General features: G+C 50.0%; 1 protein-coding gene across 1 annotated transcript in view; it reads left to right on the top strand.

Moving 5' to 3' along the window:
• VSTM2L (V-set and transmembrane domain containing 2 like) overlaps positions 1-15,285 on the top strand; it is a 65,963-nt gene that overhangs the window by 43,298 nt on the left and 7,380 nt on the right. Inside the window, exon 3 of the mRNA XM_070939378.1 lies at positions 6,433-6,483. Within this exon, the coding sequence (XP_070795479.1) occupies positions 6,433-6,483 (51 nt within the window). The remainder of the gene's footprint in view (positions 1-6,432; positions 6,484-15,285) is intronic.

Genomic DNA, 15,285 nt, shown 5'->3' with positions numbered 1-15,285 from the left:
TTGTTCACATTGGCAGGAAATTTCTCCTTATTTCTAGGTTGCTTCGCTCCTTGATAAATATCTGTCTGTTGCTTCTTGTTCTGCCTAATCAGGGCCCATCATCCCCTGCCCAGGGAAGACCCTTTCCCGACTGAGCCTCACAAGAGGCCGATTCAGCCAGGCGAGTCCTGAGGAATAAATTTTCAGGTTTTTTAGTCCGGCCTGATCAAGCCTGTCTGGCTCCATAAAGATGAAAGATGGATCATTTTTATGAGTCTCTCATCCGCCAGTTTTTCTTCTTCTTCTCAGAACCAGGAGAAGGTCCTCAAAGTTCATGCCCCCCCCCCAGGAGCACCTGCTTCTTCTGGCCCTGAAGGTGGTCACCCTTCCATGCATCCAAGGACACGTTTTGGATGGTGCCACCCTGAAGCATGGAAACGGCAGCCAGCATCCTTTCCTGAACCTTTCGGGAGGCTCAAGAGACTCTGGGGGTTTTGCTGCTTCAGATCAGGTTGCTCAGCCCTTGGCCAATTGATGATGGGTGGACTTCAATTCCCAGAATTCCCCAGCCAGCCAATCTGGGTTGGGTACGGAATTCTGGGAGATGAAGTCCACCCATCTTCCGGGGGTCCAAGGAGGACAAACCCTGCTTTAACCGAAAGCTGAAAGCAAACTCTACTTTGGAATGAACCAAAGTTGGTCAGATGCTGGATGCAGAGCATCTGAGAAGCCCCAAATTGATGTCCGTTTCTGGGAGAATTGCCTGAGTCATTTTTCTTCCTGCCTCCCCAAGAGCTGCATCCTTCATTTTGATGGACTCAGCAGAGGTCCTCCTGCCTTATTTGATGCCTCCCTTCCCTCCTCTGAGGCCTTGGTATTTTCAGACCCCCCCTCCTTTTTCTCCTCCTCCTCCTCTCCACAGACTCCCCCCTCCCTTCTAGCACTGATGATGTTGCTTAGTTGGGTCAGTAAACATCTGCAAGAAAACCACCAAGCTCGGAGGGCACCAAGGACCCCACACTCCCTCTTATTCCTCCTCCTCTTCCTCCTCTTCCTCTCCACAAACCCCACTCCCTTCTAGCACTGATGACGTTCCCTAGTTGAGTCATGAAACATCTGCAAGAAAACCACCAAGATCAGGGGCCCACACTCCTCCACCTGTTTCTCCTGCTCCTTCTATCCTCCTCCTCCTCCTCTTCCTCTCCACAAACCCCCTTCTCTTCTAGCACTGATGATGTTATCTAGTTGGGTCATGAAACGTCCCCAAGAAAACAACCAAACTCAGTGAGCATCAAGCACCCCATAGTCCTTCTCCTCCTTCCTTGCTCTGCTCTCCATTCTCCGCAACTCGGTGCTGAGATACCCTCCCCCGCATACTTAGCTAATCACAGATGATATAATTGCGTTTTCTGCAGCTCCTCCCAGCCCTTCAGTCATTTTTCCCTGCTGTCCCATCATCTGATGCTCAGAGGTCAGGAATAATCCCACTGAGATCGGAAAGTGGGACGTGGCAAATTACAAAAATCTCTCGGAGAAGCTGAGGTTGTTTTGCTCGTTCGTTTGGCCATCGTGCAGCTGCACCCACAAGTGGGTGAGGGCCAGGAGAAGGGCTGGCCCCACGCACCAAGAGCCCCTTTGCAGAAGCTCCTTGCGAAGGGCAGACTCGTGATTTTCGATTGTATGTTTATTTATTTATTTATTTATTTTATTTATAATTTAATTTATATACCGCCCTTCTTCCGAAGGACTCGGGACGGTGTACAGCCAATTAAAATGTTGAGGATTGCCAGTCTTGCAAATGACAAGATTTAACCCTGCCCAAAATTTAGAAATAATTTCAGACGATCCCATGTTCGTGGCTTATAAAGCCCAATCATTAGACGTGACTCTAGGATTATGGGAAGGGTCTTCCTGAAATCCCTGATCTCGGCTCGCATCGACCCCAAACAACACCAGTTCGACTGGGACCAAACAAAAATTATTAGCCACGCCACTACAGACCACACACGTGAATTCGTCAAAGCCTGGTAATCAATGAATGGGTCAATCAATAAACATATTGATCTGCAACCAGCCTACAAGTCTATAAGAAGACGGATCAATTGAGCGATCAACCAACCAAGGCAATGACCCCCAGCCAACTCACATGACCTCCAACCAAAGGAACCTCCCCACCAGATGACCCTCACATGTTGTGACCACTCAGTCATGTGACCAATTGACCACACCAGACCTATAAAGGCAGAAGAGAACTGAAAACAAGACCCTTCAACCAAAGTTCAGCTGATGATGTTACCTAGCCTGGTGACAAAACGTTTGGAAACTGAGCAGCAAGCTCAGAGAACAAACGCCAGCGACCAAGTTCTCCCTCTCCATCCTTCACTTTCTTGTGTGATGGAGGGAGAGGAAGAAGGAATGATGGGAATGACCGGAGCAGCCTGGCATTGCCAGTCCTGGCAAAAAGGAGAGAGAGAGAGAAGTGGGTGCTATTCTTAATGATTTTATCTATTACATTTGTTTGCCCTCCTTCTCGCTGTGGAGAGATTCTGGGTGGCTTACAACATTGAAAGCAGTTGGATCTCTGGTCCCCAACCTTTCTGGCTTTGTCACAGGGGGATGAGGAGTCAATCTATTTTTCAAAGCACCAGAAGGGTGGAAACTAATCAAGGAGAGAAGAAACCTGGAACTAAGGAGAGATTTCCCGATAGAATAAGTGGAATGACCTGCCTGCCACTAGAAGTTATGGGAGCTCCATCACTGGAGGATTTTAAGAAGAGACTGGACAGCCATCTGTCAAAAATGGTGTAGGGTCTCCTGCTTGGGGGGGGGGTTGGACTAGATGACCTACAAGGTCCCTTTCAACTTTGTTATTCTGAAATGGTATAGGATTCCCCATGGTTGAGCAGGGGGTTGGACTAGAAGACCTCCAAGGTCCCTTCCAAGCCTATTATTCTATGTTCTACCTGATGGAGTCTGCAGCATACCTTTGTTGGCCGACCAGGGGTGGGGGTGGGGGTGGGGGTGGGGGCTGATGTAATGGGACGAGGGCAATTGGCAGGTAGCCTGCCCCCCCCAGGCCAGTTGGGGTTTTATAGGGCACAACCGACACTTTGAATTGGACCCAGCACCCAATGCGGCTCTTTGCTCCCCGTGCAGAAAAATTAAGCCGGCCCAAGTCAAGATTCCCAAGTCAACCCAGCCAGCTGTCACCCTCGTCCGCTTTCCTTCCTGCGGGGTGTTGCAAAGATCCTGTGGGTGTTGGACTAGAAGCCCCGCAAGGTCCCTTTACAACTCAGTTATTCTGATATTCATCACTTTGGGGAGGCCACCCTTAATTTTTTTTATTTTTTTTAATTTGATTTATATGCCGCCCTTCTCCGGAGACTCAGGGCGGCCTACAAGGCGTTAAGCAATAGCCTTCATCCTTTTGTATATTTATACAAAGTCAGCTTATTGCCCCCACAAACCGGGTCCTCAATTTACCTACCTTAGAAAGGATGGAAGGCTGAGTCAACCTTTTTTTTTTTTTTAATTTGATTTATATGCCGCCCTTCTCCGGAGACTCAGGGCGGCCTACAAGGCGTTAAGCAATAGCCTTCATCCTTTTGTATATTTATACAAAGTCAGCTTATTGCCCCCACAAACTGGGTCCTCAAATTACCTACCTTAGAAAGGATGGAAGGCTGAGTCAACCTTTTTTTTTTTTTTAATTTGATTTATATGCCGCCCTTCTCCGGAGACTCAGGGCGGCTTACAATGCGTTAAGCAATAGCCTTCATTCTTTTGTATATTTATACAAAGTCAGCTTATTGCCCCCACAATCTGGGTCCTCAATTTACCTACCTTAGAAAGGATGGAAGGCTGAGTCAACCTTTTTTTTTTTTTTAATTTGATTTATATGCCGCCCTTCTCCGGAGACTCAGGGCGGCTTACAATGCGTTAAGCAATAGCCTTCATCCTTTTGTATATTTTATACAAAGTCAGCTTATTGCCCCCACAAACTGGGTCCTCATTTCACCTACCTTAGAAAGGATGGAAGGCTGAGTCAACCTTGAGCCTTGGAGAGATTCGAACTTGCAGTAATTGCAGGCAGCTGGTCTTAATAACAGTGCTTTAGTCTGCTGCACTACCAGGGCTCCTATCTTCCTCCTCCTCCTCCTCCTGCTTCCTCTTCTTCTTCTTCTGCTTCCTCTTCTTCTTCTTCTTCTTCTTCTTCTTCTTCTTCTTCTTCTTTCTTCTTCTTCTTCTTCTTCTTCTTCTTCTTCCTCCTCCTCCTCCTCCTCCTCCTCCTCCTCCCCCTCCTCCTCTTCTTCTTCTTTTTTTTTAAATTTGATTTATATGCCGCCCTCCTCTGGAGACTCAGGGCGGCTTACAATGCGTTAAGCAATAGCCTTCTTACTTTTGTATATTTATACAAAGTCAGCTTATTGCCCCCACAAACTGGGTCCTCAAATTACCTACCTTAGAAAGGATGGAAGGCTGAGTCAACCTTGAGCCTGGTGAGATTCAAACTTACAGTAATTGCAGGCAGCTGGTCTTAATAACAGTGCTTTAGTCTGCTGCACTACCAGGGCTCCTATCTTCCTCCTCCTCCTCCTCCTCCTCCTGCTTCCTCTTCTTCTTCTTCTGCTTCTTCTTCTTCTTCTTCTTCTTCTTCTTCTTCTTCTTCTTCTTCTTCTTCTTCTTCTTCTTCTTCTTCTTCTTCCTCCTCCTCCTCCTCCTCCTCCTCCTCCTCCTCCTCCTCCCCCTCCTCCTCTTCTTCTTCTTTTTTTTTAAATTTGATTTATATGCCGCCCTCCTCTGGAGACTCAGGGCGGCTTACAATGCGTTAAGCAATAGCCTTCTTACTTTTGTATATTTATACAAAGTCAGCTTATTGCCCCCACAAACTGGGTCCTCAAATTACCTACCTTAGAAAGGATGGAAGGCTGAGTCAACCTTGAGCCTGGTGAGATTCGAACTTACAGTAATTGCAGGCAGCTGGTCTTAATAACAGTGCTTTAGTCTGCTGCACTACCAGGGCTCCTATCTTCCTCCTCCTCCTCCTCCTCCTCCTGCTTCCTCTTCTTCTTCTTCTGCTTCCTCTTCTTCTTCTTCTTCTTCTTCTTCTTCTTCTTCTTCTTCTTCTTCTTCTTCTTCCTCCTCCTCCTCCTCCTCCTCCTCCTCCTCCTCCCCCTCCTCCTCTTCTTCTTCTTTTTTTTTAAATTTGATTTATATGCCGCCCTCCTCTGGAGACTCAGGGCGGCTTACAATGCGTTAAGCAATAGCCTTCTTACTTTTGTATATTTATACAAAGTCAGCTTATTGCCCCCACAATCTGGGTCCTCATTTCACCTACCTTAGAAAGGATGGAAGGCTGAGTCGACTTTGAGCCTGGTGAGATTCGAACTTACAGTAATTGCAGACAGCTGGTCTTGATAACAGTGCTTTAGTCTGCTGCACTACCAGGGCTCCTATCCTCCTCCTCCTCCTCCTCCTTCTGCTTCCTCTTCTTCTTCTTCCTCCTCCTCCTCCTCCTCCTCCTCCTCTTCTTCTTCTTTTTTTTTAAATTTGATTTATATGCCGCCCTTCTCTGGAGACTCAGGGAGGCTTACAATGCGTTAAGCAATAGCCTTCTTACTTTTGTATATTTATACAAAGTCAGCTTATTGCCCCCACAATCTGGGTCCTCATTTTACCTACCTTAGAAAGGATGGAAGGCTGAGTCAACCTTGAGCCTGGTAAGAATCGAACCTGCAGAAATTGCAGGCAGCTGGTCTTGATAACAGTGCTTTAGTCTGCTGCACTACCAGGGCTCCTATCTTCCTCCTCCTCCTCCTCCTCCTCCTCCTCCTCCTCCTCCTTCCTCCTCCTCCTCCTCCTCCTCCTCCTCCTCCTCCTCCTCCTCTTCTTCTTCTTCTTTTTTTTAAAATTTGATTTATATGCCGCCCTTCTCCGGAGACTCAGGGCGGCTTACAATGCGTTAAGCAATAGCCTTCATCCTTTTGTATATTTATACAAAGTCAGCTTATTGCCCCCACAATCTGGGTCCTCATTTTACCTACCTTAGAAAGGATGGAAGGCTGAGTCAACCTTGAGCCTGGGGAGATTCGAATTTACAGTAATTGCAGGCAACTGAATGTTAATAACAGGCTATAGAGTGAGTTGAGCCCTGGAAACATTGCAAAAATGGCTGGAAGATCTGGGCTTCATCCCACCCACCTACCTATATCCCCACCCCATCCTCCCAGCCCCACTCAGCTTGCAGGGCTGAGCGCCCCTCTCTCCCCCTCCCCTTAATCTCCGCTCTCCTTCCACCCCCCCTCCAGTTTTGCCTCTGAAGCGCCCCTTAAAGGCCAAAGTGCCAAGAGGTTTGATGGGCTTCCCCCCCCCATGTGCCCCCAGGCCGCCTTTCTCCAAGCTGAACTAATGGCTTCTCTCTTCTTCTCTCCCTCCCTTCCTCCCTTCCGACAGCTAAAAGCATCTCCGCAGGAAGAAATCGGGAAAGACGCCACGAAAATAAGCGTGAGTTTATTTGGATAATGACTTTTTTGGGGGGAAGGATTTAAATCAAGATGCCTGCCTCTCGGGCAACGTCGGGCGCCGGGCTGCGGCCAAGGGGGGTGGGCGGGTTGGGGGGGAGAAGGAGGGAGGGGGCGGGGAACGGGGAAGGAAAGGGGGGGTCTGGAACTTCTGCGCCCCAAATTCTCAGCCGCTTCCAGCCGGCAAGGGAGGCTGGGCAGGAAAGGAGAAAAGGCTGTTTGCGCTTTTCAAGAGAGACCCCTCCCCACCGTCCTTCCTGGAAGCACCCCCCCCGCCCCCCTCCCACCTTTTCTCCCTGGAGGGGGCGCCCCCATTTTCTGTCCCTGCTCGCCCTCCCCCTGGAATCGCCTCCCCACCCCTTGCGCCACCAGGAAGGGTCCCTCTCCGGGACCTTTCCCACTCCCCCCCCCCGCACCAAAGCGGGACCCCTCCGATTGGGCGTCTGTGCGTGCCTCGCCCTCGGCCTTCTCCGGCAGGGGAGGGGGCCCCCTCGGCTCCCCCTCAGGATTGAGCAATGGCTCTTTGAAGCTCAAATGATGGCACCGGCCGTTAATTCAGCTCATTGATTCTGACGGGGGAAGATTTACAGACTCCGGGGCCCTGGGACTGCCGAGCCAGACTTCTTGCGCAGCGTCTCGGGGGCGGGTGAGAGGGGGGGGTCCTCGAGGGCTTAGAAACCCCCCCCCCTCCGCCCCGCTCAGCGCAGGGATCGGTCGGCGCTGCCTTGACAGATGGCCTCGAGGCCGCCGGGGGATGAAATGGGTGAAAACGAGGCTCGTTTCTTAGCGTCTCTGGATGCCTAGCGATCCTGAAGAGGAGTCGCAGCCCACCGGGCGGAATTCACTGAATAACTAGGGTCTCTAGCAGCCTCTCCTTGGTGGGGCTGCGGGGGTGCCTGTACCGGTCCAGGATCGGATTTCTTTCACCTAAACGACGCTGCGCTCCGATGGCCCAGAGCCCTTGCTATCCGAATGTAGAGCTTGGCAACGTTCCTATTTTATTACATTTTTTAACCCAGGTGAAATGTCAGTGAGCGGCCCTGGGTGCTTCCTGAGCCGGGTGGGTTTCCTGCAGACTTTTCATCACCCAAACTAGATAACGTGGTCAATGCTAGAAGGGAGGAGGGTTTGCAGGAAGAGGAGGAGGAGGAAAAAGAGGCAGAGGAGGACTATGGCTTCCCTGATGCTCTCTGTGCTTGGCTGTTTTCTTGCAGATGTTTCATGACCCAACTAGGGAATATCATCAATGTTAGAAGGGAGAGGTGTTTGCTGAGAGGAGGAGGAGGAGGAGGAGGAGGAGGAGGAGGAGGAGGAGGAGGAGGAGGAGGAGGAGGAGGAGGAGTACTGTGAGGTCCTAGGTGCTTTCCAAGTCTGGTTGTTTTCTTGCAAACATTTCATGACCCAACTAGGGAACATCATCAGAGCTAGAAGGGAGAGGTTTGGAAGGAGGAGGAGGAGGAGGAGCAGGAGGAGGAGGAGGAGGAGGAAAAAGAGGCAGAGGAGGACTGTGGGTTCCTTGATGCTCTCTGTGCTTGACTATTTTCTTGCAGACGTTTCGTGACCTTAATTAACCAGATGTGGATGGAGATTCTCAGTCATCCAGGTCATGATTGTCCCAAGGGTGCTTTTCAAAAAGCAACTGGAGTTTGTTGTTGTTGTTTCCTTGAAGACGTTCCACTCCTCATCCAAGAAGCTTCTTCGGTTCTGACTGAATGGTGAGGAATGGGAGGATTGACAGAGGATTCCAACCTAGAACTAAGGAGAAATTTCTTAACAGAGCAATCAACCAGTGGAACTGCTTGCCACCAGAAGTTGTGGGTGCTCCATCACTGGAGGTTTTCAAGAAGAGACTGGACAGTCACTTGTCTGAAATGGTAGAGGGCTGTGATGGCGCACCTATGGCACGCATGCCACAGGTGGCACACGGAGCCATATCTGTGGGCACGTGAGTGTTGCCCTAGCTCAGCTCCAGCGTGCATGTGTGCACCGGCCAGCTGATTTTGGGGCTTCTGGGCCCACCAGAAGTCAGGAAATTGGCTGTTTCCAGAGGGCCTCCAGGGGGGTGGGGAAAGCTGTTTTTGCCCTCCCCAGGCTCCAAAAAAGCCTCTGGAGCCTGGGGAGGGTGAAAAACGGGCCTACCAGGCCCATTGGTAACCTTTTTGCCACCGAGTGCCAAAAGCGGGGGAAGCACGGGGGATGGGGTCATGTGTACATGCATAGGGGGGTGGGGCATGGGGGGCATTGAATTATGGATGTGGGCACACAGACGCATGACTCCCCCTGCACTACCCCCGCTTTTGGCACACAACGGTGAAAAGGTTAACCATCACTGGTAGAGGGTTTCCTGCCTGAGCAGGGGGTTGGAGTAGAAGACCTCCAAGATCCCTTCCAGCCCTGTTATTCTGCCTTCAAATGACTCTCAAGAGAGCTAACCACCGACCTTCAGCCTTCTAAGGACCAACGACCAGATGGCTGCAAGGAATATAAATCCTTTCATCCTCCACCATTCAGTCAGAACTGAAGAAGCTTCTCGGATGAGGAGTGAAACGCCTTCAAGGAGAAAACGGAATCCAGTTGCCTTTTGGCAAAAGCAACTTTGGCATTACCCAACTAGGTAACATCCTCAGTGCTCATCGCCCTTTCTGGTTGCCCCCTCCCCTTCGTCCCAATTTAACTGCTGGCTCCGGAGAGGGAACTTTCTCCAGCAGATTGGGGGGGGGCGGGCTGGAGGTGGGAGACGTGCTCTCCACCCGGACTCCTGCAGGAGGTTTTTGCAAAGGCTGAATATCGCTGTCCCACTCAAGGGATCGGGAGGGGAGGGGGCAGATTTAAACAGGTGGGGTTGGAAAGAGCTATCCGAGCTTCGACTTCCCACGGCTCCCCGGTCTCTATGAACTGCCATCCCAGCAGAGTCTAATTTTCTGAAGTTTATTACTTCAAGCCCCAGTCAGTTTCCCCCCCCCCCCCCTCCGTGGGGATGCCTCTGAAGTGCCTCTTTCAAGCCACGGAGGCGGCTGATTGCAGCCCTTCCCGACTCCAAAGACTGCGCGGGATTCGCGGCTCCCGTGGCTCAGATGAAACGTGGCTTAAAGAAGGTTTGTTGAGCTCCCGTGCGATCAAACACACACACACACACAGAGCAATCCAAATTTTGTCGTTAGAGGTTTTTTTTTCTTTTTCTCCGATTCATCGTGGCCTTCTGGTGCTTTCAATTCAGAGATTTTATTCAATTTATTCAGTGCATGGCATATCATACCCGGACTTGATATGAACATTTCTACATGCTGTTACTTCATGCCTGTGCAAAAGAGGCAATCCCCAAGCCCAGCGAGGGAAGAGAGAGATCAAAAGGCCCCTCCAGCACCAGCAATCGGCACCCCGGTGAGCAGAAATTTAACTCCAAGATTAACATCAGAGCCACCATCAAGAAGTAAACGGGACCCCAAATCAACCGCCAAACAAGTGAACAGGAAACAAGCCAGCCAAAGAAGCCCCAAGACCATCCCCACCAACGCTGACAGGGCAAGCCGCCAGAATATAAAACTGACAGCAAACTGCACTCCATGCTTCGCTGATGATGTTACCTAGTTGGGTCATTAAAGGTCTGCAAGAAAACCACCAAGCTCAGAGAGCACTAAAGACACCACATACCTTCTCTTCCTTTTCCTCTTCTTTTTCTTCCTCCTCTCAGATCCCCCCTCCTCTTCCTTGCAAGCCCCACTGGCTTCTAGTACTGATGATGTCTCCTAGTTGGGCCATGAAACCTCTGCAACAAACCCACCAACCTCAGAGAGGACCCGGGACCCCTTCAGAAGAGGTCCCAATTGGCACCTTTCCCCTGGCCGACCCTCAATCCTTAACTCCAAGCAGGGGCTGCGTTTGGGCTCTTTGCTGGGGGATGGGACACCTCCCCACAGCCACCTTGCCGAAGGACAATTTAACAATTCAATTTAATTATTCAAAATCAGTAAAAAATTATTTACATTTTTGCCTTTCACATTTCATTCTGTCCCTCCTTTAATTAATCCCTTCTGACGTTTCTTTGATTTTAGTGTAACTCTGCGGCAAGCTGGCCGTGGCGAATTGTCATAGACCCCCTTTGATTCAGAGAGGGGGCCAACCTCTTTTTCCTTCAGCTCAGACAATGCCCGGATGGTGTCGGGGTCCCCTTGTGCTCCCTGCTGGCTGCACCCCCTTATGTCACAGGAGGACCGCTGCAGTCAAATAAACCGGGTTGGGCATTTCCCCTTTCCTGGAGAGCTTCAATGCCCAGCTGTATCCACAGCTGCCGCTGCTGTTGTGCCCGCGGATGAATCACAGCCCGAGCGCTGTGCGTTGGCAGACCAAGGGCAGCGCCCGAAATAAATCGCATCTGCCAAGATCTCCTGCTTTGCTTTGTCTTTCCTTTTGCTCGGATGGATGGGGCTCTGTGTGTGCCAGGAATGCCATGCAAACTCTCCCCACCTGGGCACAGCATTGTCGGGGGCAGGAGCCTTCCCCGTCCTGCCCGGATTTGGCCTCCTGCTTAGAACCCCATTTGTCGAAGCAAACATGATTAATTTGCGATGCAAATTATGCAATTTGCATAATGCATGCTCTGAGATTCGTTGCCCCTTGGGAATTCAGGAAGCGGCACCTTGTTTCTTACCAAATGAAGAATGGAAGCCCCGGCTGGGAGGACCTTTTTTTGCCTAGTTTATTTGGAGTTTATTTATCTGTTTGTTTATTTGTTATCCCGTCTTTATTATTTTTACAAATCAACTCAAGGTGGTGAATGTATCCAGTAGAACTTTTTCTTCCTTTTTTCCCCACAACAACAATCATGTGAGGTTGGTTGGGGTGAGAGAGAGAGAGAGAGAGAGAGAGACTGGCCCAAAGTCATGCCTAAAATGGGATTAGAACTCACCGTCTCCCGAAGATTGGCCCAAAGTCATCCAGCTGGCTTTCATGACTAAGGCGGAACTAGAACTCACTATCTCCCGGTGATTGGTCCAATTACACCCAACCAGCTTTCGTGACTAAGGCAGAACTAGAACTCACCGTCTCCTGGTGATTGGTCCAAAGTCACCCAACCAGCTTTCATGACTAAGGCGGGACTAGAACTCACTATCTCCCGGTGATTGGTCCAATTACACCCAACCAGCTTTCGTGACTAAGGCAGAACTAGAACTCACCATCTCCTGGTGATTGGTCCAAAGTCACCCAACCAGCTTTCATGACTAAGGCGGGACTAGAACTCACTATCTCCCGGTGATTGGTCCAATTACACCCAACCAGCTTTCATGACTAAGGCGGGACTAGAACTCACTATCTCCTGGTGATTGGTCCAATTACACCCAACCAGCTTTCGTGACTAAGGCAGAACTAGAACTCACCGTCTCCTGGTGATTGGCCCAGAGTCACCAAGCCAGAACTATTGAGGCAGGATTTGAACTCATGGCCTCTTACCTTCTAGCCTGGTGCCTAAATCACCAGACCAAACTGGCTCTAAATATATTGGAATAGGGTTTCTCATCTTGTATTTCCTTAGAGAACTCAACTATTGTATAGCATGGAACATTCTAGGGCAGCCTGGTCTTCCAAAACCCCCTTGAATTGCCTGTCGGCACAGTCCTTGGCACCACAGGGAACTTCTACCGGGATACAAAGCCTTAGCAGAATAACGGAATACAGAATAATAGAGTTGGAAGGGACCTCGGAGGTCTTCTAGTCCAACCCCACTCCTCAAGCAAGAAACCCTGTAACATTTCGCTTGAAATTCAGCCTGCTTAGTCTCTAAAGCATTGCCTAAATGTCACATTAGCTCTCCCTGTTAGGCAAGGCAGCCTCACAATTCAGCGCAGTGTTTCCCCACCTTGGCAACCTGAAGCTGGATGGACTTCAACTCCCAGAAGTCCCTAGCTAAGTGTCAGAAAGTGCCAAGGCCTCGGAGAAGGGAAGGGAAGGGAGCCATCAGTCACGGCAGGAGGACCATTGCTGAGTCCAGCAAAAAGAGGGGTGGAGTTCTTGCAGAGCAAGGAAGAAAAATGAGACCCCGGCAACAACACTTGCAAAGACCGGCAAAAATCTGGAGGTTCTCGGTTGCTCTGGGTCCAGCATCTGACCAACTTTGGTTCTTTCCAAACTAGAGTTCCCTTCAGTTCTCAGTTAAAGGAACGATTCTCATCCTTGGGCACTTAAAGATGGGTGGACTTCAATTCCCAGAATTCCCCAGCCAGCTTGGGCTGGCTTCTCCTCCTCCAGTTTGACTGGCTGGGGAATTCTGGGAGTCGAAGTCCACCCATCTTTCAGTGCCCAAGGATGAGAATCGTCGCTGTAACTTTGTTTCATTCCAAAGTAGAGTTTGCTTTCAGCTCTTGGTTAAAGCAGTTTTTGTCCTCCTTGGACCCCCGGAAGATGGGTGGACTTCATATCCCAGAATTCCATACCCAACCCAGATTGGCTGGCTGGGGGATTCTGGGAATTGAAGTCCACCCATCATCAATTGGCCAAGGGCTGAGCAACCTGATCTGAAGCAGCAAAAACCCCCAGAGTCTCTTGAGCCTCCCGAAAGGTTCAGGAAAGGATGCTGGATGCCGTTTCTATGCTTCAGGGTGGCACCATCCAAAACGTGTCCTTGGATGCACGGAAGGGTGACCACCTTCGGGGCCAGAAGAAGCAGGTGCTCCGGGGGGGGCATGAACTTTGAGGACCTTCTCCTGGTTCTGAGAAGAAGAAGAAAAACTGGCGGATGAGAGACTCATAGAAATGATCCATCTTTCATCTTTATGGAGCCAGACAGGCTTAGCTAGCCATGATCAGGCCGGACTAAAAAACCTGAAAATTTATTTCTCAGGACTCGCCTGGCTGAATCGGCCTCTTGTGAGGCTCAGTCGGGAAAGGGTCTTCCCTGGGCAGGGGATGATGGGCCCTGATTAGGCATTGCAGGAGAGAGTGGTGTTAATTGACGGGGTCCAAAGATCAGAAAAAGTCAAGCAATTCTTCTAGGCCACTGTTTTTCAATCTCGGCCGCTTGAAAGTGGGTGGACTTCAACCCCCAGAATTCCCAACCAGCCATGTCCATTTTTTCCCCTCCTATCCTTTACAGGGGAGAGATTGTAGAGAAAGGGATTGCAAGAGAGCAAGTAGGCCACAATGGGGATACACATCAAAAGGAACGTTAGTGCCAGGGAATTCTGGGTGTTGAAGTCCACGCATTATGTCTAGGGCTTTCTGGGCGTTGGAAGTCCATGCATGCTGGCTGGGGAATTCTGGGAGTTGAAGTCCATCCATCTTCAAGTAGCCAAGGTTGAGGAACACTGTGGTAAGGTCTGAGACTGGCTTGTCTTATAAGGAGAACTAATGCAACATCTGCAGCCGAATCCTAGCTCTTTCACAAGCACGACGGTTTGTACCCTAGTTACCTTCTTCTCTTCCCCTTTGCAGATTTTGAGCCAGAGAAACTCACGGGAACGGGAGTCAGCTAATTAGTTAAGAAAATACACGTTTTTCACCTGCCCTCTTAGGGCTCCTTCTGTGCTCTACTCTGACAAGGAGGAGCCCTGAAAGCTTTTGCAATTATTTCCCTGCTCATTTCAGCAGCTGTTTTTTTGCCCAGCATAAATATAGAATATTTTAAAAGCGCTTTGCTTCTGATGTGATGTTATTTTAATACCAGCGAATCAGGCCCAGATTCTTGTAAATTGCAACGAGGCTTAAGAAGTATGGACTTCGACTCCCAGAATTCCCTAGTCAAGGCCCTTCAGAGCAGGGGTCTCCAACCTTGGCAACTTTAAGACTTGTGGACTTCAACTCCCAGAGTTCCTCACTGGCTGAAGTCACACAAGTCTTAAAGTTGCCAAGGTTGGAGACCCTTGCTTCAGACCAAAGGAAGGCACTCCAATCAACTGTAGAAGTTGTCCTCGTCTCACGACCGTCATTGAGAACGGCATTCCAGTTGCTAAGCGGGTCACTGCAGGACCGTGTCTGATTTTACGACATTTGTTTTTGTGTGTGTGGCCGTCATTAAACAGACGCCACAGGGTTAATGCCAGGTGCGAAGTTGTGAGTGCTGCATCCCTGGAGATTTAAAAAATTAAAAAAGGATGGGGCAAACGTTTGACAGTGATGGAATGAGGTCTCCTGCCTTGAGCAGGGGGTTGGACTAGATGACCTCCAAGGACCCTTCCCGACTCTTGTTATTCTGCACAGGCGGTCCTCGATTTACGATCACGGCTGAGCTCTTGCTAAGCGAGACCTTTGTTAAAGGAGTTTTGCTCCATTTTGCAACCTTTCTCGCCACCGTTGTTAAGTGAAGCACTGCAGTCGTTAAGGTAGTCAGACGGTTGTTAAGTGAATCTGGCTTCCCACATGGACTTTACTCGTCAGAAGGTCGCAAACGGGATCGTGTGACACACACGCACCCGGGGACACTGCGACCGTCATAAATATGAACCCTATTGCCAAGTATCCGAATTTTGATCATGGGATCCTGTTGCAATGCAGTGGAACGTAAAGTGTGGAAAAACAGTCATAAATCACTTTTCCCAGATTAGTGGCTTGGAAGGGCCACTAATCAAACGGGCGTAAATCAAGGACTACCTGTATTCTGCGAGAATGGAAGCAAACGAGTGGTGGGATTCAAATAATTTAACAACTGGTTCTCTGTCCTAATAACCGGCTGGGTGGGCGTGGCCATGGTGGGTGTGGCCAGGGGGTGTGACAGGCAGCATTCGGCCTTCTGCACTCCCCTGGGAGCAAAAACAGGCTGCCTGAGGGGAGGGTGTGGCACTTCTCCCACGCCCCA

This window comes from Pituophis catenifer, unplaced genomic scaffold (assembly GCF_029215685.1).
Source record: "Pituophis catenifer annectens isolate HBS135680 unplaced genomic scaffold, rPitCat1.0.hap2 SCAF_3, whole genome shotgun sequence".
NCBI lineage: Eukaryota > Metazoa > Chordata > Lepidosauria > Squamata > Colubridae > Pituophis > Pituophis catenifer.
The sequence above is the reverse complement of the archived record's forward strand: the minus strand, read 5'-3'. Positions and strand labels throughout refer to the sequence as shown.